Raw genomic sequence first — 27,118 nt, forward strand, 5'->3', positions numbered from 1 at the left:
AAAATGTAATACTATAATTAAAGAAAGGAGTTGTGCCTCATATATTCCATTCCATAAATAAAGATTTCCCCCAGCTAGCTGACAACAGAGTTCAGTACTGAGTTAATCCCCATAAACCATTTCTTGACAAATTGAAACGTGTGGTGATGCAGTTATAATAAACTGTGACAAGGCTGTGCAACTGAAACAAAGTACAGGAGTAAACGTGTTAATGTAAAGTTAACAATGGAAACAAAAAATGTGGCACTATCTCCAATTTGTCGTTCGCCAAAAAAATATTGCAATATGTTACTTCCTCATGTTTGCATAGACCATAATTTAATCCCTGTCATAGATTAAGTGATTATAATGTGGTTTGACAAATTTACAGGATGTTTTAATAAAAAATGAATGAATTTTACTTTTGTTTTATTCAAGTTGAATATACATATTGTTTATCTAATTTAGAAAATATCGGTTCACTCCAAAACATTAAGCTTTTTTCCAACAAATTTTCACGCATTTTCTTATCATAATTTACCTCTATTATAGTAACTTTTTCATTTGTTTCATAATTACTATGAGCAACATACAAGAGAAATTTTTATTTCAATACAATATATGGCGCTTTCCCCATCTGGAGAAGCACCCTTAAAAGGATAGGCAGAATTCAACTTCAATACACATTTATTCATTTCTATTTTCTCAATTTTCTCTACTTCCTTCAATAATTGACTTTTCAAGTGTCTTCCCCATTTCATAGCCTTTGTATGTGCAATGTGCAGTCTCATATGCTTTCAAGGCTGTGATTCTTGCATATCTCAGCTCGTGCCAATTGACCGTCATTTTGTTATAAAGTCTAGAATGCAGCTTCACATACATGTGTAGTCATTGCAAATTTGGAATATTCAATAAAAACACTTAGGTTACTGGCTCTACATGAAAGCATCAAATGGTGTTTTGAAAATGTTTCTACTGCACTAAGCTCATTGTAAAATGTCATCAAATGATTATTTGTGTCGCCAATCACCTTACAATTATTTTTTACTACTTACAGGAAACTATCAGTGTTTAAAGTTTCTGGAATACATTTACACTGCAAATATCCTTCGCTTTTATTAATTTCAACTAGTACCAATCGATGATAATCCAATCAAAATAATACCTAGAATTGTTTGAAACATTAGGAGGAAAGGAAATCTTTATAGTGAACAGAAAGAATAGTTCATTCGGTTTCTTCACAAATAACTGTTACGGCATAACATTTTTTGTGAACACTATGCTTAGGTGTAATTCGACCTTTCACCACACATTTGTTACCATATGGTTTTAGTTGAACATGGCTTACTACAGAGTCACCATAATATTCTCTTTCAGATCTATAATAAACAAGAACATAAAAGAGAATTGTTTGTGTTTTTAAAATTCAAGAAATTAATTTAGACACACTAAACTTGAGGAAATGTCAATTATAAAGCCTATTATTACTTACTAGACATTATAATATAGATAATAATACAACAGCAAATTCAATATTTCAATATTATTCATAGGTTATGTTTTTGTAATTAAAGCCGACTGTAAGTATTTATAGATAAAAAACCTTGCAGCTTTTACTCCTTCAATCTCGGCCAATGTAAAATCTTGATTAGTTGCAAAATGTGCAGTCATCATAAATGAATGCAATCTATTTTCGGTAGATTGTCTGATTGTGCTTCCACAAAACTACTAGTAATCTTTGTAGATGATTTTTAATGTCACAATAAAAATCAGATTATAAAAACACTTCAGGAACAGAAAAATAATGATTTTGCGACTATAATCTTTCTGAGAAAAGATAATCGAATTTATTGCATGCATATTTCTTATTCTGTCATCATGGGATTGTTTAATATAATTTATTCAAAAAATTTTGTGTTGCATAAAAGTACCGTGTTACAAAGAGGAAAAATATTGAGAATTTAAAAACCACTTTTATTAGGCAGGAGAACTGTGTTGATGGACTACTGAACTGTTAGTCCTGTACAACATTAATAATATTCCGTTACTGCTGATTCATAAATAAAAATTTGCCATTTTAACGCAGTGTAACAAACAAACAAAATTATTATCTAAGCATATCGAGATTTAAATAGTTTTCGACATTGGATCTTTGCTTTCAGAATAAAATCAATCCAGAAAAATGCTGACAAAAACAAAATTTTGAGAAGCAGGAAATGTTCTTGATTTTAGGTCTCTTCTGTTTCAAAATTTTTTGATAATTTTTAAAGAAAGATAAATTTTGACGTTTCGACTTAGCAGTAATCAATTAAATTATTTGTAGTTTTTTTAGAATTTACAAAATAGAACTATAGATTTTACTTGAATTATTTAGATCTTTTTTATCATTTATAGCTTTTTCCTTCTTATGCATGTGAAACAAATTTCCTTTTTCGTGTATTAGATTCCGTTTAAAGAATTTTTGAATCTTTATAATTGAATTGATAATTCATGGTTTGTTAATGCAGATTCAGAAAGATTCAAAAACTCTTGAAACGGAAACTAATACACGAAAAAGGGAATTTTTAGAAATGGTTCACATTCATAAGAACGAAAAAGCTGTAAATGATGAAAAAAACCTAAATATTTTAAGTAAAATTCATAGATCTATTTTATAAATTCTAATGAAACTAAAAATAATTTAATTAATTACTGCTATATATTTGAGATGTAGGGACCAAGGAAAAATAAATTTTTCTTTTAGAACAAAGTTCTAAGTTGATTTTATCCTTATTTATATATTTATATAAATATATATATATATATATTTATATATATATATATATATATATATATATATATATATATATATATATATATTAAAAGAAGACCATGAAATGAAACAACTTATTGAAAAAGTTTTTTAATATATATTGTTAGCTAGAGCTATAGGCAATCGCAACACTTTATTGATAGAGTATACACTTGATGTTGAAATTTTTTTTGTTAATCTTGATGTAATCTCTTACTGTTCTATGTAAGAAATATTAACATGTAATGTTAAGCTATTAAACGCTATTTTATACCGAACATACTTACACTATCACTACATCAACACTTTATCACTATGATATCATCTTCAGAGACTGAAGGTGAACTGGAAATTTTTTTAACCTAGTTTGGTTGAATATAACTAATCATACGATTACGATATATCAATGAACAATATACACATGGTGTCCCAATGAAAAGTACCCACCCTTTATCAAAATACTTGTATACGTAATGTTACCTCTCTATCCTATACAGTCACAAACTAAAAAATTAAAATGCAATGGGAGTCGAGTGTTTTAAAAGATCTTCGAATTCTTTTTATATTAGTTTATAATTTTGAAATTTTAAAATAAAGTACAAAGGATAGCAATTATACTAGTAAACACGGCTTTTGTCACACACTTTGTGATGATTTTAATTCATGAAGGTGTACCTTCATTAACAACATATGATAATTTTGTTTCAATCACGTTCAGTTTTTTTGTGACAGATACATATTCATTTCTGACCTCATATACTTATCTATTTTAAACTTAATTCCGACGACAGTATTATTATTGCATTCAACTAACTTACATTTTATATACGTTCGTTACATCGTAAACATGCCACGAAAGTTTTCTAATAACCCCAACAGTTTTTGTTATGTATTTGGAGAATTAACTTCTATATCTCAACGTTGAAAATTCACATTCAACATAATTGAACAGTACTCTTTTTAATTTGTTATACATATGCCATTTGCTATACCAATTATTTAAACGGAACCAAAGGATCATGTAAGTGATTGTTATTTTTGTTTGACTCCAACAAAAGACATTTTAACCAAGTCCAAACACACTATCCAATAGCCAAACTTGTCTTTGGCCAACCAACCCATGCTAGCAAAAATCTTATTTATTTGAGTACTATTCATTATTGGCAACAGAAAATGTTGTGGCTCTCTAAAAACTTTGAAATTTTATAAATTCTAATTTTTGACTCTCCTGATTGAAAAAAGTTGCCGACCCCTGGTCTAAGGTAGTAGAGTTGTGTACGATAAAATTGATCACCCTTGAATTCAAAGTCGATTTTGTTAAAAATTATTACCTCCACATTTATTTAGAGTGAGTACTTCTCGTTGGGACATCATGTATGGGTGGGTTGATTTTAATTCCTTTGTTGTAACTAATCCAATCCCAAAAAATTATTGATTCATGATTCATTTGGGCCGTACCAGAATATTATTATTGAACAAGTGAAATATGATTTCTTCGAATAAATAACCGCACATTTTAATAATTAGAACTTTAATCATAAAATTGTCTGAAGTATTTCTAGAAAACGAAACCTGTTCTGTGTTAGGGTTCCATAAAAAGTTACATTTCATTTAAACATTCTGATTCCGAATCAGTTTAGGGACCAATCACATGCGCACTTCGTAAATTGAGGTCCGTGAGTGACTCAGTTCTGAATTTTTAATAATAATTTCGTGTTTGCGATTCCGATAATCAGTGATTATGTTCGCGGTCAATTATTATCCTCCATGGGTTCGTAATCAAGCATGCGTATGACAGCGATCTAAATTGGTTTTCAACTGAATCGTAATCGATTCTAAATTGACCCACGAACAAAGCTATTATTTTTAGAGATCTTGTAAAAATTAGGAAGTCTAATGTGAACTAATCTGTCAATATGGCAACTGCTAATTAAGAGTGGAATAATGTACAAACCTTCAGTTTCTATCTTGCTATACAGGTTGGTTAATTATCTTTCAATACTATGCGAAATATTCTATCCTATTTTAAAGAAAAGTATATTAGTAATTATTGCTCTACACTAAATTTGTAATTTGTTTGCAATGCCTCAAAATTTAAGTAAATTTCTTGAAATTTCCAGTGTAAAAAATATTTCCGGTTGTGGCCGAAAGAACAGCCACAAATGAAGATAATCAACTTGATGTAATTCTAAGAGCATAGGAAGAACTTGAAAATCAATTTTTCAATACTTGCTATAAATAACTATATTATTGAGGATACTTAAAGACATTTCATTTTTATAAAATGCAATTACACCAAGCATTGAATGAAGATGATCCTGATGAACGAATACTGTTTTGCGAAGCAATTTTGATCGAACGAATTGTAAACCGACCTATTTGTCGGTGTTGGTCGGATAATAGTGTTCATTGGATGGAAGTAGGTCATGCACAGTATCCACAAAAACTGAATGTTGAATAGTTAGATGATTAATAATTAGACCCTTTTTATGAGAGACACATACAACTTTCATGAGATTAGATAAACAGAATTCATTCACTGCCCAATGGTATTGATCATTTACAGTTATTGGAAGAAAGGTTTCAGCACAATGGTGCTTCATCTCATTATGCTTATGTGCATAACACTGTATTGCCGCTGAAATGAAAAGAGGTTATACGGTGAGTTCTCCGGATTTATCTCCACTGGATTTTTTTCTTGGGTGCTCTTTGAAGTCTATGGTTTATAAGACAGTTAAGTCAGCGTTGTCTGAAATGATTCAAAATTTGCTAGGATTATTTGTTGACAGATTAGGATACTGTCAGGCAGCCGAAGGTTTTCATTTTGCATAACTATCCTATATAAATATTTTTCAATTACTGTTCATTTTGTATTGCATAAATATTCAAACTTAACTTTGAATTTGATTTTAAGCCGCCGTAATCCGTTAGTCGTGATGCATTTAAAATGTTACCCGATGACGCTTTTTCTTAAAAAAATATGAGAAGCAGAGAATCTGCAAATACCATTACATAATATACGATATATACAAAAAATTAAATTCAAGACAATTTTTTGTGAAAGTCATAGTTAAACCATAAATTCGGTGCTTTGCCTTGACCTTGTATATCTAATTAGATGAGACTACAGATAGATTTAATGCATAGTTGGTTCAAAATTATACTCGTCAAGTTACATGGTGACATATTAAGACTCCACTACACTACTTGCAAAGTTTATCGAAGGTAATCGAGTAAGATAATATAGAGGCCCACTTTCATCTCGCTTAGTGCTACTTTACCTCGTCTCGCTCAACGATCACTATCGATTTTTGGCACGAGTCAAAGGATTAGAAGTAAGACGAAGTTTGAACAAAATGACTTCTCGCAAAAATTCACGAATTTATCAATATGCACACAAAACTTCAATTATCTTCGTCAAGGACATCGTCCAAGCATTAGAGGGAATAGTGTAGTGGACCTATTATATATACCCACGCTAGAAACTGACAAATCTAAACCTATTGAAGCGTACCTATAATGAAAGCGTGTATTCGAGAAACTAATGCAAATTTACAAAGATTTGGTGGATATATAAGAGGAATCTGTAGTATCATATGACATATTGAAAAGGTGTTGTGCTAAGTTTATTGGAGTGATAGACCGTCGCAGCATGTATGAACAAATATGCAGGTCGAAAATCAATAACCGCTAAGACAAACAGTTGAAGATAGTGGTCTCTCATACGATTTGGTAGATAATATTCTTACTGCCGAAATGAACATAAAAAAATTTTCTACACTATAAAGGTACCACAAATGTTAAGCGTTGCGCAAAAGTAAACTCGATCAAAAATTTGTAACTTCCTTTTACAGATTAGAGACAAGAAATTTTCGTAATAACAATTGATGATCTTTTATGATGTAGAGCAAAATGCAGAGTAAGGAGTGAATAAATCCAATTTCACCACCGCCGAAACCATCAAGATGCAACATTCTGTCGAAACAGACGATTATTCTATAAAAATATCTGTTTTTCTGGAACTGTATAAATCCTTAGCTTGATGAGTGTCTTGTCGGACATAAACCATTTTAGGACTAAACGCCAGAGTAGTTAGTTACGTAATGGTTAATAAATTCATTGCGGTTGTTACTTTGCATAATGTATTGTGAAAATACAGAAAAAATCAACCAAGAATATCTCATTCTACATATGTGTCAGATTAATCTACAAAACAATTAGCATTGAGTTTTAATGAATAGTAAAAGGAATTGAAGTTACCGAATATCTATAAGTTCATTTGGTTAAAAACAATACACACAATCCCTTTGCAGCATATTTTTATTCAAATTTAACATTTACTATACACGTTTATTAATGTCTAGGAACACTACGTATAGGGTTATCAGAACATTGTCAGTTGATTATAAATAGAACTTAAAACACGTTTATGTGCCATATTTATATGTCATAAAATTTATTAAACCCTCATGCTGAACAAAAAGTTCAATATCTGCGTTAGTTAGTGAATCTTTTTTTATCAACGTTTCGCCCTCCAATATTGGACAATTTGTATTGATTCAGTATTTGTTGAAGTTTTCCTGAAAGTAGTATCCCCAAACTGCATTCTTTTTTGCCTCCCAATTTCACTGGTAATGGTATTCATCATCTAAGAGGAGATTAAATCTGATTCGATTCTATCAAATTTTTTTAAACTATCTTAGAATTTCTTAGAATCTTATTTAAGATTATATTTTTTTACCTTGGGGCTTTTTATTATTACCCATAAATTCAGCAAATTCATGAAATTGTCTATGTGAGCATAATTTTCAGACGATGACCGTTTTCGACAATTGAGTATAATGATTCCAAGCACCATTTCTATCCAGTTCACATCCTCACTAACATCCGTTTATGACACTATTTTTCTGCCTTTAGGGTATAGAAGTCCATTAAAAAATTCTTATATAAATTCTATTTCTCTAGAATTCTAATGAGGAAAATTTGATAATATCAATAAAAATCACAATATCAATAACACAAACGAAAATAATAGATGACACAAACGAAAACAAGAATAAAAAAATAGTTAGAATTTGTTGAGTACATACATGGTTCGAAATCGATTAAAAGAAAAATATCGGTCCCAAAAGCAGTGTTACTTATTTTCAAATTACAAATTTATAATGAAGCACGAAGCTTTCATCCAAAGTAATCTAACAGAATTAAGGTGATGGATCAACTGACGTATAGGTAGTACGTCTAGCGGAAAAACTGTTAAGCTAGTCTACAGACGGATATTACCATTTACGGTTAAATGTCGTAACTTAAGACTAGTCTCTAGTTCTATAAAGAGTACAATTGCTTTACATTCTCTCTATGGTTATTGATCACGCAGTACCTTTTACGAGTATAATAAGTAGTAGGGAGTGAAATTGAAGGGACAGACATCGTTCGCGCTCAGGTCGTCCACCTGCATAGGATATTGAGGTTACAAAGGAAGCAGTGGAAAATTAACCTAGCACTAGCACTTGCCGATTATCGGACTCCCTTGGAGCGTTTAAAGATACCATATATCGTTATTTAAAATCATTAAAAGTCAGGTCTACAAAAGATGACGAATAGTACCACACGAATTTTGCGTGTCTGGTGGAATTATAAGGTGTACTTCAAAATCATTCCAGATGGTCAAGCTGTCAATGTCGAGGTATACAGCTTATGCTAATGGTATTGAGCTCCTTCCACATCCAACATAATCCGGACTTCGCGCCGTCATATTACTATTTAATCAGATTCAGATCTTGCGTGGAAAAAATTAAATCCAAAGGAGATACTGAAAATGGAGTGCAACAATTTTTCCCCCTAAGCCAAAAGAATTGTTTTATACATACATTGAATATTAAGGTTTTTTTATATGATTATTTAATGAACAAAGTCAACATTGGGAACCGACATTATTTATGAGACATTCTTTATATCTTCGCTTTAAAGATCGAGATCTTGGGTTTATTAATTTCAACATAAATATTGTATTGTAAACTATCTCAATGATAAGCTATTGGTTTTGATAAATGATTTTTGGTTATAATTCTATACCCCATTGAGCAAAAATTACATCAATACTAATATACTAGCAATGTTTGGTTCAGGGGTGTTTCGACTAAAGTACTAAAAGTAAGTTTGTCTATATTAATTCATAGTAGAATATGGAAGGGCAGTCCTCCAATCATCATGTCTAATCGGCTCCAAATTTGAAAATTTTAACTCTATTATTTCTTTCGAACGTGATGACTATACCTACGCCTATTTGGTTCGAACAATACAATATATTCAATCACCCTGCTTAAGATTATTGAGATAATTCTTTGGAAAATTCAATGACCCTTATTTATAATATATCAACATAGAATTTCTGCAATGAATTTTGACATCTATTTATTTTTATTTCAGTGAAAACGACCTCACTGGCCAAAGTGATACGACTAGTGGTACCAACAATCTCTCAAATACAGGAGTAGGAGGACCCTTGATGCCTAGTGTGGTGAACGGAAACCGTAAAGGCCCACCTATTAGTTCCGGTAATGAGAATTCTAGTAACACTCTACTAAATCCAAATACATCTTTTAATACATTCAATCTTGACAACGAATTCAACTTCGATATTTTCCCTACTTCTTCCACTTGGGAACTAGATTCTACAAATTGGCAAGAAGGAAGACCGGATTCTCGGACAAGTGTCACTCCTACACCCCGTCCGCCTAGTAATCCCTCCTATAGCAATGCGCCTACGGTGGTGCAGTCTTCCCCATTTTCTTCACAACAGAGTCCCACCGTTCCCAACCCACCTCCTCCCGTTGCTTCTAACCCATACGCTGGCGTGGGAAATTTCTTCAGCCCTATGAGCGACCAAGGGTTCTCCATGGAAGAGCAGAAAGATACCAAAGTCAACGTTCTAGATGATGCTGTTAGGACGGCCGAATCTACTAAACTTCGAAGTTTGCTTACCAATCCCCGAAATGAAAACGATGATAAAAATAAAGATCCGATATTGAAAGAGTTGCTTAATCAGCAAGATGAGGATAATATGCGTAGCGACAATAGAGGTAGTCCTAGAGGACTGATTAACAGAGGTTCATTACCGGGACCTTCTGAGCCACCAAAGACTCCGAATGCTCCGACTGAAAATATTATGTTGAGAAAGGTGAGTCTTTTAATAACTAAATTTCTATGAAAATAAATCTGATGTAACTTATATTTTACTAAGAAATCATTTTATTTCATGTTTTAATAGGTTACAAAATATTTGTTTGTTAATTTTTACTAAAGCTGAATAATATATAATTATGTTGGTACGAGGCTCGAAACAGAACAGATGCAGTTTGAAAAATATCTGTCAGTGCATATCAATATTTTTATTGCCTCTAAATGCTAGCATCTCACATTTGCAATAAACGAAATCGTCTTCAAATTTACAACACTTTATGTGACTTACTCTGTTTTTCTGTTTAGATGGAATCTGACTTGTTTCTTATACTTTCTAGCTTTTGGTGACAGTGGATAATTCATTGAAAAATGAGTGAAATATTGAATAAAGTCGCGTTTTTATTGGGAACAGAATATTCTAATTTGAATTTTTGTCGTACTAGAATATTATTTTCAATTGATTTAATTTGATTTTACAAATTTCAGAATAATTTTTTGTGAAATCAATCATATCCAAGAGCCTTTAACGAAAGGTGGTTCAAATGTAAAATAGCTTCCATAACTCAATGTTTCGTGAACGCGGTTAAAAATCATATAATTGGTAGACCGAAGTCAATTTAACTGGAAAAAAACTTTTTTGCGACTTTTTAAAAAAATGATCGAAATTTTTTTTAAATACCATACTTTATTTGAACATACAATTTAAGAATGATTTAAATAAAAAATACTGATATTGACAAAATTGAAAATGTATATTTTTAACATATAAGTACAGAGATGTGAAGGAAAGTTGGTCATATAAAAATTATTACTTCATTATACTGCTGAAAAATCCGCTATTGAATGAAGTTAAAGTTCGTCGTCATGGATATTATTATACGTAGTGTGATAAGAATTATTAAAAAACGGTTGTAAATGAAACTAGTAATAGTATAAAGTGTGGGCGTTTGATATATACAGTGAGTTCGATAGAAGTGGTATTGTGTTACTAGGTTCATACACTCTTTAACTATTTTTACACATATTACAACAATTTCTAATAATTTGAACTTCATCAAAATTTCTGTTAGTGTTCATGACAAGTTTCAACTTTACTTAATAGCGGATTTTTCGACTAATTATTAGAAAGTAATAGGTCACAATGCACTTTTTAATTAACATCTATTATTTAAAACATTCTAAAAGGCCACCTGTACCAAGATTCATTTGAAAAATTTTATTTTTTGGTGTGTAATTCTCCTTCTGTTATTATAATTGCTTGTACCTTGGCTTCATTTGTTGGATTTGTTTCATTCTTACTGGAACCTATTTTTTTAATTGTTATATTGTTGAAGTTCGTTTCTGTGAACTGTAAAATGGTAGCTTTTCTTGTACACTCGCTATCTTAATTATTTTATATTTTTCCTGCTAATATGTGTATGAATTGATTGTAATCAATGATAATTTTTTATTGCTAAATAAAAAGAAGAATAATATGCTGCATAAACAATGAGTCAAAATTCTAGACGAATATGCAAGCTGAAGAATGTGCTGAAATATATAGGAAATGATTTTATTAATTTTTCTTAATTGAAAATCTTTGACTAGTGCCGTAAGGAGTATCAGCGCCTCCATCCTATCGAAGACAAACATTTATTTTATTTTTATCGATAAATCAAAACATCTTCGATATATATATTAAATAAATAACCTTTTCAAATTTCATTGTCCCTTATAAAAAATTATTTTATTACATTACCTTTTTTATTTCTTCAAAATTGATCTATTTTGTAATGAAATCAAATCTAATATCCAAATATTTCGCAAAAAAAGCTCATATTAGATCTGATATGTGATTTGTATCAGGAAAGTTATCTAATTGATAAATTCACAAGCTAGAGAAAATATCAACATCTACAAAATGTTTTTAATCTGATAGGAAATTTTGCTTTTTTCAAATCTTTTGATATTTTTCCTTCGCATAAATTCAAGCAATATGATAATAACATTTTCAGAGGGATAAAGCTATATCTTTAATCTATATTAAAAATAGTTTCATTGAATTTCGTAAGAAAACAATCTATAAGAATGAATGAACAGATAAACGTTAGAATGATTGAAAAAACAAGACTCTTCAAAGTGAACAGAGTAGAAAACATCTTCTTAAGGTAGAGCCCTATCAACTGTTCTGTAGGCGCAATCCACATATTCTTGAAATCGATCTTTTTTTGTAAACCCTAAAAACAAATATTAAAAATTAGGAGACTTTTACGAATGTTCATTATCTTAAACATTTTGGATAATCAGGGTTCCTTTGATTCTGTCTATCTAGGACACAAAAATCAGAAAGTGGCACTTAATTCTGTCCCGAACTATATTTAGAATTAAGATATAAATAAATATTTTAATGATGTAGTAGCAAATATACTTACTTCAACTTGGGGTTTATCAGATAATACTTTCTTGAATTCAATACTAAGTTGGAATTTCTGGAACCGTTGGTGATATTCATACTGAGAACACTGTTTACACGACCGCCATACCAACACTCACAATTACACTGTCTGATACGCCTTTCGATAACCAAGTTATCGTCTTCATAGGCTGTATGTAAATTGACTGAAGGTAAACTAGAATTATTATTATAGCAGGTCCATATTATTCAGTAACTCGGGATTCGAACATAAGAATAGAGCAATTTTTTAATAATTTGCTTATAAAATAATAGATATGATTTATCAATGCACTATCACTAAAACACGCTAAAACTGAATCATTTTTAAGTTGAAAACTGGACGTTTAAAGGTTTTTTTACAAGATGTGATCTGTTCAAACACTTGATCACTGTTATTTCTCACCATTGTTCAGGCATCTCTCTACAGTTCAAATGTTTGTTTTCCTTTCGTACTTCCCTGCTAGAATATTTTAATAGGAAAGAATCCTCATTATTTTTTAATAGTAATACACAAGAAGTTAAAACACCGAATAGTACATTCGTTTTAACAAGTTTACTCTGTAGTGAATAGTACCCACGATGACGAAAATAACTCTTATCGAAGATTGAGGAGTTTTTACATAAAATCAAATTGTTCAGTTATTAGTAATTCAATTCACATTTTTGTTACAACAAATAAAATATAATTAACAGCACGAGAAATGTTGCTTTTATGACCATTAGTATTTATCATTGACAGTATCGTAAAAAATAACGTCAATATTTCAAATCATAACAAGAGTAATATATAAATACGTTTTATAATCAAGATGATTTTGGCTGGAATCTTTTTGGAATTTGAATCCATTTAAGATGGAATCGTGATTTATCTGTTAAAATAAATTCTAGGCGAAGACAAAACAACTTTTTACATATATTATACAATTTGCTTTCAAACATAACCATTGAATAAAGTTAGACATATTTATCCAATTTACATTTCACCATTTTCATCGTTCTTATTGTTTCTAATTTGTACAAATTGAGTCAGAGCACAAATTTTGAAACATTGAAATATTGTCGGCTTGCGATAAACACTGGTTTAACTGAAATTATTTCATTTGAAGATAATTCAAAGTGAGGGCTACTCTTGATTTGTGGGAGTCTTATCTCAATATTTTCCTAAAAATATCTACACTTTTAAATTCAGTACATTCATCAAAATCTTAAACAACGAGCATTTATCAGACAAGAAAGATAAGTAAATTGAATTAAATATGTGGATAACTTGACACATTAAAGGAAAAAAGTTTTTTTTTGAGAAATGGAATTCTTTTAGTATCTGAGTTGAAACTATTTCATTATCGAAACATTTCATAAACAATCTCAATGTTATACATATACAATCGTGTGTCATTTGAAATATTTGTTTCATTTTTGCTGCAGGTGGTTTCTGGAAAGCGTTCAACTGATAAACTATTTTTTTGTAAAATAAATCAGCCACAGACCTTCCTAAATGTTATAAATATAAAATTTATCCAGTTATAATATTTCAAATATATTATTCATTAATCTTTGTTTTTTTATTTTTTTGGAAACCTATTAAGTAATAACAAGTCGCAGCTTTTTTCTATCATTTTTTCTACCCATCATAAAATTTCTTCACTTAATAATTTTTAATGATAGCTTTTAATTTAATTTAATTATCCGTGCGTATGCAAGTAACGGTGGTTAAAAATATGATCGAAGATATAGCGGAATATTATTATTGATAGAACCATAAAAAATCTTAGTTCGGTACATGACTGAATTAAGCAAAGAAAAAAACAATTTAAGGAATAATCTATTTATCAAATTGTAATTAGAGGATCAAGCATGTTAACAAGAAAGTTTTATAGCCTATTTTTAGTATTTTTTTCATAAACTAAAGCCAGCAATAGTAGAACAAAATAGACCTCAACCAATCACATTAAATTTCAAACAATTATCTTCAAATCATTGTATACACAATAGATTACCGGCATGTTTCAAAACGAATATTTCAAATGACACACAAATGGAAAAAGTTTGTAGAACATAGAAATTATAGTGTTATCACTTTAACAAACTTTATTCCAACATACCTGTGTACAATTCAAATGGAATGTCGCCATAAATTATACTAAATTTAATTGTTCAACTGCTGTATTCCCACTCCATATTTTGAGTACCCTACTTATTAGGATCGAAATCAATTAGTATCAAAATAAGATTTAAGAGCTGTAAAAGTCCATAAAAATGAAAATGTTTAAATGAATTAAAAAGATTATTTTCGTGACAAGACATGTTGATAGGTCTTTTTGCCTTCTCCGATTAAAAAATTTCTTTTAGTTATTTTTTACTTTGTTCAAATTTGTCGCAGTTTCAAAGCAATATTGATAAAAACTTTGTTTTAAATAGCCTCAAAGAAAGAAATCCAATTAAAGTTATTTTCCAAATAATTTTTAATCGTAACATTTATTTTGTTGGAACCAAATCTCCCCAAAAGTTAACAGGAAGTGGTGGATTTTTCGAAATAATTTGCTTTTGTAAGAGTTACAAAGATTTATTTTCCGTTAAAGAAGCTTATGATGTAGTCCCCTAAAATTCCCCTCCAAACATTAATTTGTTGGAGTATTTGATTCCGACAGGAGTGTTAAGGTGTTTACTTTCCAGAGACCTATATATTGACTGTCGACTGGTTTTGTTTATAATATATGAAGAACATCGATTAATTCGCAAACAATCTTGTTCTAATCCCATTTTGATTATACATCATGATCACAAAATACCAGCCGTTTGATATTTTACTCGGGAAATGTATCCCGAATTGTTTGTATCGGTTCCTGAGATGTGGCTGAGATAGACTCTTATTGGGATTCCCCGTACATATTCCAATCTTATTTATATTATTAATATAAATTCATATTTTTGAATAAAAATACCGTGAGCTGACAAATTGTTTACATCTTTATAAGCGCACGAATATTCTAATAATAATGAAGAAAAAACTACACAAGTGAATCTTTTAATTCAGTAGCAAAAGTGAATCTTTGCGCATGAAGTTGGCGTTTCTTCAAATAATATCAAGATGAGTTAAATTAGTTTTTACACACTCGTGAAAGAATTTGAAGAGTATTTCAAATCCATAGAGTTAATATTAAAGATAGAAAGAGCTTTTTCAAGTGGACTAGAGCTGCTAATATACAGAGAAAGAATATCAGTATACCACTCTCTATAGTGGTATACTCTTTCTTTTTTTTTTAATGCTTCAATTCCAATTACATATGTTGCTCTCTCTCTCCCTCTAATAAAAACTATGTTCAAATCTTATGATGTGGAAATGCAGACGATAGAGATTTTCAAGTAAGTGAAATGGTAATTGTGGAAACCAGGCAGTGGATATTATTGTAAAGAGTAGTAAAATATGTAACTACATTATTTAAAAACAAAAATATACAACAATATATTTTTTTCATAATTTCTTATTCGCTAGAAATATCGTCAATACGGACCTGCTTTAACGATATAATATACGTATATTTCCACTGTCATTGCACAATTGACCAATATTTGAACTCAACGTGTAAAACAAAATGCATTTTAATTTGTTTGAGGTCAGTTATCGTGGCCATTAATTATCCATTAAAATGAAAATAATATTAAAATCGTTGCACGACAAGCATGCATGGCTTGTCTAAAATATTTTTGTTTAAATTGAATGTAAAGTAGCAAGAATTTTTTCTTGTTTAGAAACTTTTGGGAACAGATCTATTATCCTGTGCTGTTGCGATTCAATGAAAAGACATCCGTTACTTTACCTGTTTGGTCCCCTAAACTAATATTGGCTGCAATCTTTGTATTATCCGAGTGGTATTTAATGACCGTAGAAAAGCAGTATTGCCAAGTTTATTAAATTACGATATTTTACGACAATTGAATTTATTGATTTCGATTGTAGTAAAGACAATTAGCCATACATCAATTAGACTGAAACTATAATTGGAGTATTTTCTTAAAAAAAATATTTTCAACTACCTAGCCCTTACTTTAATTTCAAAATTAGGGACAAGAATGTATTTATTTATTTATTTTACAGTACACTGCCTGCCATCAACGTACAGGTTAGGACAATAACATTGGTTGTTAATTTCTGATTTTCTTAGAACCATGTAAATATTTAAACTGAAAATGAGGGAGAAACGTTCAATGATTGTTTATCTGCGATCACAAAATATGATTTGAAGCAGAATAAGGTGTTACCATTAACAATTTCATGTCGACTACATGTTTACAAATTTATAATTATTTTGGTGATTTAAAATCTAAATTAATATTTTCACGTAGAGTTTTTATTTTATCTACACTTTATAAAATACGATAAGATTGCAGCAGTTGCAAAATTTTCAATACTGATAAATTGTTAATCACAATGTAGCAACGTCGCATTACAGTTCTTCCCTCTCTCCTACCTACTCAAATACAAATTTTATCAGATTTATTTTTATTTGCATTACTTTTACCAGTTGTCAGTACCTCTTCAAAAAGATTAGTGAACCTGTCAAGTTTTAAGTTTTTCTTGTTGGTTTGTTTGTGTGTGTGTGCTATGGTACGGTATGTTTTGCTTTTATCATATAGTTGCAATTTGGAAATTATTTGTATACATTTTGATACATATTAATTAAATAACAATCAAAATATTCTGAATGAGATTATATGGACGATTGTAATTATAACCACATTTATTTTATGCATTAATTAAGTTTCCTATTATATTTGTTCGATTTACTTCAATTGATTTTATCAATAAATATTATCATATATAATTTGTGTTCTACTATGAAAATTTATTATCTTTCAGATAATTTGTAAGAATAGGTTTTTTTATTTATATATTTTATAAAGCTTACGTCAAATATTTGGAATTAATCATTATCTAAATTTGATGTATAATGTGTGAATGATGAAGCAAAACAACTGTTCCGAACCTATAGTCTTAAATATCTATAAGCTTGGTTTCCCCAAACTTCCAATTGGTATCTAGTATCAGTTTGATTCGCATGCGCCGCTTAGATTATTCAGACTAAAGCTCGAAATTTATGACATAACAGGTATAAACTTTCTCCCTGAAAGTCATTGTCACAACTTTTTTATGATTTATTACTTAAAGTAAAAGCTGCTGATGAATCATCCACCATAATCTAATGTATGGTCGATGTAGGGGTATGAAACCAATCAAATCACTCGAATAGGAACAATCATTCATAAAATGGCTGGATCGGTTAAAATCTATTCATAATTTGAAAATATTCAACTCAATTGAAGGAGAAGGAGAACATTTTTTACTCAATTGGAAAAACATGTTTAAAAGTCGTGAAAAAAAATAGTGCAATCCTTTAATAAATTAAATACAAAAGTTTCTTACAATCAATCCAACAAACATTCCAATAATTAATGGATTCATGAAAAACTATAGTTTTCGGCAAAGTTTCAAGAATATTTGAAACATATTTTGCTATTAAAATTTCGAAAATGAATCGTATTTTTAAATATATATGTTATGTTTATAACAATATATTGTTTCCGATGTTAAAAGGACCTTTTTCTGTTAAGATTCATAAATATTGGGAAACTTACTACTACTACTATCGTGAAACCTGGTCGTCATGCAATGTTTATTGTTAGTTTCATGCTAGTAAATGCCCCAAATGTAGAATTATATAAAGACAAATCAACCTCAGCCTGGCTTACAAGAAGGACTCCTTCAGGACCACACGCATAATCTCAGATGAGTCATTTTTGTAAATATAATATTTCACATATATAATAAATATTTTTTAGCCAATTCGTGATAGATTGAGAATTTATCTTGATGTGAATTGGTGGATTTCAAAAGAAAATCAAAACCCACGCCCAAAATTTTTAGTGATTGTAGAAAATGTAATGATAAAAATAAACTGTAAACTGCTTATGCAGCAACCAGAAAACGTTTCCTACATATAGGCACGCATATTTCGTGATAATTTTAGGTGCTCTATCCCGTTGGAATATCTTCAATTCATGCAGGTTTGAACACCCATACAAGTCGACAAAAAGAAACAAATCGTTTTTACTAACATTTAATCAAATTAAATGATTTAATTTCTATATTTTTTCGATGAGTGCATTAATGACATTTCAAATTCCATATCTTCAAAATGGAATTTTAAAAATAAATATGCAATGTGTAAGGAATCAAAAGCTGTTTTCAACAAGTCTCATTTGACCCACCATTTCTCACTTAGGAGGGTTTGAATGTTTGAATAATAATTTCTGTGCCAAAAATTTATGTGTCTTATTTACTCACCAAAATCTTTTACTTATACACTGCACGTTTTCTTTGGGCCACCTTATGTAAAAGAAAGCAAGACATTGCCTTTTTGGAGATTAAAATGTTCAGGTTAGCTGCCGTACTAGTGTCAGGTGCATTTTCTGAATATTTCACTGATTCAAATATTTTCTGTTGATAATTGAGGGTTATATATCTCTCAACTTCACAATATTACCTATGGTTAACCCAGGAAGGTAGTAATTCAAAATATTCCACATATGCCTACAAACATTTTTCCAAATATCTATTTTATATTTTTTTTTCCGCTATATTAAATATGAAAATCTTCTCACATTATTTGCTTAAAACAAATTAAAAACAGAAACTAAAAAAGTATAAGATTTTGTATTTATTATATTCTTGGTTATTGTAGAACTAAATCTAGAACAGAATAATAGGAAAACCACTGTTTTTATGAAATTGAAAATGTGCACCTTTTTTAATTTATAATTGTAGATACACAATTACTAATATTCCTATTTCTGTTACATTCAGGAAAAAAAGTTTTTCCAATAATTCGAGCCATTTACATAATTCTCCACAAAACTTAATATATTTATTACACAGTACACCCTGTATATATTTACAATTTTTATTATAAATACAACAGTCAAAGCCGCAGTATTCTACATAATAGTGGTTCCAAAGTTACAGTCGTTTAAAATTGAAACTTTTAAAATCTTTTTATGTCAAAAAAGTAGTAAGTTTTTCTGTTAATTGTGTTTAAATGAATTATTTTTCAAAGACATTAGTGAAAGGTGTTCATGGTAATTAAGTTCTTTTAAAGTTTAACTATATTTCGTAAAGGAACTTACGATAAGATTTATTTGAGATGATATGTATCCAAATCGCAAATTACTAAAACCGCGAAAGACCGTAACTAATAAAAGATTATCTTCTCCAATGGACACGATGGGCCTATCTGAAGCCCTATGTTCTCAACTGCCCCTTGGCTGCCCACAATGTAACTATGAACTATGAATGTTCTCCAATGAAGCCACATTTGAATGTTATATGTTTTTTGGGGATTTACGAAAAACATTGTGTAGAAGGAAACCAAATTGGAATATATTAAGAAATAGATTACTTATAATATAACAAATCAGCAATTGCGTAATTCTATATCAGCTTTTTATTATAGACCCGGATAATGTCAATTATAACCAGGAGAACAATTTGAACATCTGATCAAATACGAATAATAAGTTATTTGTTCTTTGAAATTATTTTTGTGTAAGAAAAACGTTCCCTCAAATTATTTTATTCATTAGTTTTAAATCCAAACTGAAAATATACTAAGAGTTTAGTATTCAACAAAATATATTAGCGTATAGTTCTAATCGACTGCAAATGATTTCGATTATTTGAAAAATTTTCTCGATAAACAGAAATTTAAATATCAGCAAGTTAAGTCACTTCATATTCCACACTGTGTATCTATTCTCAATTATATTCTTTGGTGGCAGAATTTAGGATGACAATACTTTCTACGGTGTAACTAGAGTCAACTGTCAACAGATAACATTTAAGATAAAGTATCTCAGTTTTCTAAGAAAAAGTAGATAATTGCTTATCACCAATTTCTAAAGGTCAGTTATGTGAATCATTCATCCGTTGTTGCCAAGAAAATATTGTTTAATATTACTATCTTTGACAACAATTATTTCCCTGAGAGTTTACAAATAAAGGAATATTTTTCATCTGTGGTAATAAGTACAATAAATGTTCTACATCTGTCTGTAAACATTTTATATTTGGAACCTCAAAAAAATAATCCAATTTCTATATTAATGGAACAGACAGTGAGGTCCAAGGTGATGGCCTGCTTGATCACCTGACATGTAGACAACGTAGCAAAGCTAATAATTTATGATGGATAGCGACACCTCTTGAAAATCGCATAGAAGAAATTTGTTCTGCCCACCAAACGTGGGGTCAGGTCACCGACGTAGAACTTCAGGTTGCTTGGGGTCTTTCAATTAGATATCTAAATCTGATTTTTGAGTTTAAAACATCTCCTATGAGTGCTGAATTTGAAACCTAACCTAACCGTCTTTGTTACATAGTAATGCAATGTCCTTTGAAAACTAATAAGAAGGAACATATTCAATTTGGATTATCAACAAGTACTGTTTCAATCATTCAAGAATTAACTGAATTGGATTTGGATTCAGTTTTGCTTTTGTTTGTATTCGGTTATAAATTATGCTTATATTCATTAATGTTCTAATGGCTAATATTTATTTTTGGAATTTCTTCCTTTGGCGAACTTTTAGAAACTGTGCAAGTTAATAACAAAATACACTACATAACTACATTTGCTACTTAATGATGATTCGCTCTATTTGGAGTATTTTGAAAAAAATCGCAAATATTGAGCAAGTCACAAGTGTAACACGATGTATGTGGTTTAGACTAACGAAGCTCTTTTATATTTTCCTACGATCTTATGGGAGTCTTTAAATATTTTTCTGGAACCTGGTATATGACGAATCTCCTTAGTCGTGGACCTTAACATCACACAAATACAATCCTTCTATTGCATGTATAAATGTATTTCTTCTCATTTTTAGTTACTGAACAAGACCGACGATGACGATAATGAATCGAGAGTTGGAAGGAAAAAACAGAGCGAGCTACTCCAGCAATTATTGAAGCCGGAAAGAGATACTGAAGATGATAGAAAGAACGATATTCAGTGCAATAGTGACCTAATGCGTAGTCTAGGATTCCCTTCCTCTCCAACAGATATATCTAAAAAGAGAGCAATAGAAGATAAAGACGAAAATCCAGCAAAGAAACCGGCAGAAGTTTCACAGGTATGTTTTTTATGTCTGATGGGTCTATAAAAGAATCAGTGTAATTATCAATGTAACGAGAAATAAGAAACTTTGGGTGAAATCATACCTAAAAATTAACAAGGGTTAAATTTGGATACTCTACCAAAGCTGAGGTTTGGAAGTTTGAAGAATTGTAAGAGATTAGAAGTTTGTAAGTCTTGCTCAAAGAAATGGCAGATCTAATTTATCATTGTTAGATTATAATAATCGTTTAAAACTGCTTACTATATAAATGAGCTGGAATGACATCAATTAAAACATTTCGACCATGTTATTGAATAAAATTAATTCAATTAAAAAATTATGTTTCCTAATATTCTCTGATAATTTCAGGTTTCATCTTCCGGTTCGTTATCTGGAAATTCTTTGAGAGAGCGCAATAAAATGTTGGCATCGCTTTTAGAAAAAGATTCTTCAAACCACCAGCCTATACCACACATTCCTGCCAGCGTGATCTCTGCCACACCTCAAGAAAAACTGCCGAGAATTTCTGATCATAACAAAGCTGTGCAAATTGTCATGAACCAAAATGCAATGAACAACTCTAGATTGGGCGTCAGCAGGTAAAAAGCACACTTATTAATTTATTGAATAAGGTAGATTATAATACAAAAAAATATTTTTCAAATATAAATTGGCATCTTGCTATTAAATTTATTCATATTTTATCTAGTATTCACAACATAACAGTGGTTAGACTTCATTATACTCTATTTGGAAAGAGCGTAGAGTAATAAATGCTCATCATAAATGCAAAACCCTGAAATGTTTAGTACGGTACTTAACGTCCAAAACATGAAATTAGCATAGAGAAGAATTAAATCGAAGTTGTGATAACTATGCTTCATACTGTTATGTAAATGCCAAATTCTTCAAAAGTTCTCAATTTTTTTTGTTTTGTTTTTTGTATAGAGTTGTATTTTGCAGTATTCTTTATTTGAACATGTTTCAACAATTACAAAAGTCTTAATTAATATGTAAAGTTTGTAATTCAATGGTTATTATAGTGTTTCAATTGATTATGCAAATTGGAAATGCATAGCCGATAATAACTGGGAGAACTCATATTTCCTTCTTACATAGCTATGTAGAACTGATATAAAACACGCGTTAGGCAAGGTAACAAAGGAAAAGAAATTAAATTCAATACCGCTTTTTTGCATTTATGGCATGATGACAACCAGGGATTTTCAGATTTGATTTAGAACCACTTAAATGAATATACACCCAGATATTAGGAAGAGACAACCTGAACCTAAAACCTGAAATATAAAAGACCTTTAAGAAGACTTGTTTTAATACGTAATTTCATGAGATTGCATTTGCTTGTGAACAAATCAAATCATGGGATTTTGTTTTTGGCAGCAACCTAACAATGAATTGTTCAATACATGATTGTTTGCACAGGAATTAGTCTGATTTAAAAAAACAGATGTAGTAATTTTAAGTTAATGTTTAATGGACATCGATCTTATCTTGTTTCGTGTTATATTGACAATTTATGGTAAAGGTCCGAGTTTTGGTTTTTATGCAAGATAACGCAAACACCACACAGTAGCTATCACCATGAATTGGATTGTTTTGATCTAACCCTATGTAACATCTTTAGAATGTGTAAGACAAACGTGTTTGTAAACGCCCAGATCCCACTTGGACTCTTCTTTACGTGTAAAAGAAACTCTAATGCATGGAAATGTGAATTATTAAACCATGTTGAAGCATATTATTATGTGGGATAATATTGAAAATTATCTTGGAATCGGAATATAGAATTTGTTTTATTTTTGCAAATTACAAGACATTTGTATTTGGAATATGTATTATTACATTTATATATTGTTGCAATCCATAATTTCTAACTACGTGTTTCTATAATTATTTAGAGCTGTGTAGTAGATTGTGTTCACTCTCGTGAACCTAGAGAAAATCTAAAATATTCCTATATATTTACTTAGAAAATTATTCCAAATCACCAATAAAGATACTAATTATCAAGTATATAGCTAGTTAATAAGGTGATATTTTACTATTTTTAATTAATAACGTTTATTTTATCGATGTCTTAGAAAAATATTGGTCGCTATTGAAATAGTTTATTGTTCTGTACATGTACTTGTTAGTTTTTTTTTGGCGTTTGATCTTATTTAAAGTTCATTTGACCTTTAATTTCTATGTCATGAAAAAATCTCATTTTCTCTACTGTTTCAATTACACTTTTGAATAACTCAAACACTACCTCTCATGGAAAATCGGTAGGCTCGGTCATTCTCAAATGAGAAAAATGTCAAAACTTCATGAATTCTAATATAATATTAAATATGTTTCAATAAATCAAAATATCGAGGCAACCGAAGTTCTTGAAGGTTAATTGACTTTTAATGACACATTCCTAAGTAACTAGTTTCAGAAGTGTTCCACAAATTTACAGTTTATGAACTGATGTCATGAATATAAGTGAACAAATATATTATACAAATTATATACTAAAATACTGTCACCTTCTGAGTAGAATGAATAAATCTTCTAAAAACATGTTGTCGGTAAACAATAAATCGGAAAAAAAGGAGGAAAGAATATGTTTCTTATTGGACAACCGACGAAGACGCATTAGCCTCCGTTTGACCGCTTACATTAATGAATAATTTGGTAGTTATATCAGATTTTAGCAAATATTAAAATTAACCTTACAATAAGTAGAAATTTTATCAATTGTTATAAAGTAAACAACACCATTAAGGTTCGTTTGTTCTCAATGTGTAAAAAAAAATATATTCTCAAATGATTTTGTTGTAGTTTATGGTGATATTTAACACTTATGCAAGATTTGGCTAAATCCCAGTATTAACTTCAAATGTACAATTTTTTTAATGAGTTAGATATTTGATGTTAACAGATTAAATTGAAATCAGTGAAAATTATGTTTCATTGCTTTCTCATGTACTGAAAGTAAACGAGATTAGCGCGATTATGTGGTACATGTTTTTCTTTTTGTAGAATGCCTGGACGTCCAAGTCAAGCAAACTCAAACTACCTCAATAATCTGTCCAGTAATAGTAACATGCAACGTAATCGCATAAACCTAGTCAACTCTAGCTGTTTTTCATCGCCAGCCACCTCAACGACGGACAATTGCATCTGGGATCCAAATTTGCAAGCATCTGCCGATCCTCTACTATCTGAACTTCTTGATCAGGTAATTATTATCTTTAGTTACGCCAAAATCACTGTACTAACTACTAGTAAATGGAAAACAATTAAATTATATGCTTTAATTACTTTATTTTAGGGGGATTTTATTATTATTTTTTGTCTGTTTTCATTATTTTACCTTTTTTTACTTACTATATTTTTTCTATTTTATTATGATCATATTACTATTATAATTAGATGAAAAATACAACAAATGTTCATTATACAATTCATTTTAAAACAATATTAAAATTTCAACCTTCTAATATTATAGGTAATAGATTTTGTTCCCGACGTTGGAATTATGCTTCTCGATGGTGGTGATGGTCAACAAAACAACAATTTTGCTTTGAGTGAAGCTGTGGCGATCAATAACATTCAGAAATCATTAATGCAATGTGAAAGTGTCGTTACAAGCCCTGGGTCACCAGTTTCCTTATCAGGAAATCCACCAGCTTATTCATCCTCAAATGTGAGTTATAATTTGATACTATCTGAGTAACTTTCTAATAACTTGATACTTGAATAATCCCCTATTTAACAACAATGGCATCTCATATCTACTAATTTATTAATATACTCTTTCAGAATGCAAGACAGTTAACCATCAACATATACAAACTCTCTTCCAGTTTTGATAAATGCCGTATAGATCTAGAGCAATTATTATTTATTAAGTGAAATATTAAAATCCAGATAAAACATCGTTATATTTTTCTTATGATTTATTTTAACATAATCAACACCTCTTTGAGTTTTTAAAATATCATCTTGATCACCACTTCCATATTAGTGGATAAACCTAAATTTATTGGTATCACTGATATATTGTAAATGGACAATAATTTTACATATACCGTGACATTCAAAACATTTTCACTCCAAAGAAAAGTTGTAGAAAAACCAACTAGAAGATCCAAATGCTAGAGAAAGTCGAAATATCATAGTAATCAAAATATCTCTAGCTAAGAAGAAGTATTCACTAATAAAACATTGAATCAAATAGGACAATTTCATCTAGCTTATATTGTATAAACATGGAAATCATGACAACAGACGAATATGTATTATTGTATGCTGCAAATAGAATTTTCAGCTAAAAACGTTTCATCTTATAAATCGTAGAAAAACGAACAAGCAAAAATATGTAGTTGTATGATTAAAAGAGCATTGATTTCACTTGTAAGTGTGAAGTCAAACTCAAGCTATACATTAGAAAACTTTGAAAAGTTATAACACATTTCAATCTCAGTACAGAACAAATATCCATGATTAAGCCATAAGTGATTATCAATTTGAAACACGAACTGACTATATAACATTGTACTACTGGAAATTAAAAAAAAAATAATTGAACTGTTGCATTTGGTGAAAAATTGTAGAAAATATCAATTTGTATAAAAAAAATTCATTCATAGCATTTTGTTTCACTCTACTTATATACCAAATAATATATATTTCTACCATATAATTGATTTTGTTATTTTTAGTTGTCGAGCCAAAATAATGCTGTTTTCTCACCACCTCCAAGTTATCCTCAGCAACGAAGAGTGCAGATTAGAAGTTCCAATGCTGGAAATCAACAATGTCCAACTAATGTTAATAATCAGAGCTTGATGCACAGAACATTGTTTTTGGAACAACAGCAACAAAAACGTCGTTTGTTACTACAGCAAAAGCAGCAACATTTGTTAATTTCATCTAATGCTGCGTCCAATGAGATTTCTAGTAATGTGAGTAATGGATTTAATTTTAACTCTGATCGGCACATTAACACATCAGATTTTGAACTATATTTTTCTCCCATATTATCAGATTATTTACGAATTCTATGCACATAAATTACTCATACATAAGTATAGGAATATATTCCATTAGTATCAAGATATTTTTTCAACATCTAGGTTACAATATGCTGTAAGAAAATGTGACTATATTTGATAAAATATTATCCCAATAGATTAAATTAATTTTTATAAAATATCAATAGTTTATTTATCATTTAATTAAACAAAAATATTTATATTTGTAGAGAAATAATTTCTATTGGTCAAAAATCCTATATTTTTGTTTAGATTGTATGACATGAGTGCATACTTTCTAACAAGTTTCAAAATAGAGCTAACTAGTTGAACAGAAAATTAAAAAGAACATTATAAAATGCAACTTTGTTGATATATTGTTGCCAGAGATTGAGGTAGTGAAGCAACTATATAATACCAGCATTATGCAGTGTAGTCGAAGTAAATTGCCCAAAAAAGAGTATTTCTTGGAAATAAAACACACTTGTACCACTGCAATTCACCATCTCACAAGACTATCTATTGGTCAATATT

General features: G+C 29.9%; 1 protein-coding gene across 17 annotated transcripts in view; it reads left to right on the forward strand.

Moving 5' to 3' along the window:
• The window catches only part of LOC130899560 (nuclear receptor coactivator 3), a 414,140-nt gene that overhangs the window by 370,454 nt on the left and 16,568 nt on the right, over positions 1–27,118 (forward strand). For all 17 annotated transcript variants that reach the window (XM_057809625.1, XM_057809661.1, XM_057809584.1 and 14 more), the window contains 6 exons: positions 9,200–9,950; positions 21,327–21,572; positions 21,927–22,156; positions 24,588–24,786; positions 25,057–25,254; positions 26,273–26,515. In XM_057809625.1, coding sequence (XP_057665608.1) covers positions 9,200–9,950; positions 21,327–21,572; positions 21,927–22,156; positions 24,588–24,786; positions 25,057–25,254; positions 26,273–26,515 — 1,867 coding nt within the window. The remainder of the gene's footprint in view (positions 1–9,199; positions 9,951–21,326; positions 21,573–21,926; positions 22,157–24,587; positions 24,787–25,056; positions 25,255–26,272; positions 26,516–27,118) is intronic.

The sequence above is a fragment of the Diorhabda carinulata genome, chromosome 1 (assembly GCF_026250575.1).
Source record: "Diorhabda carinulata isolate Delta chromosome 1, icDioCari1.1, whole genome shotgun sequence".
Classification (NCBI taxonomy): Eukaryota; Metazoa; Arthropoda; class Insecta; order Coleoptera; family Chrysomelidae; genus Diorhabda; species Diorhabda carinulata.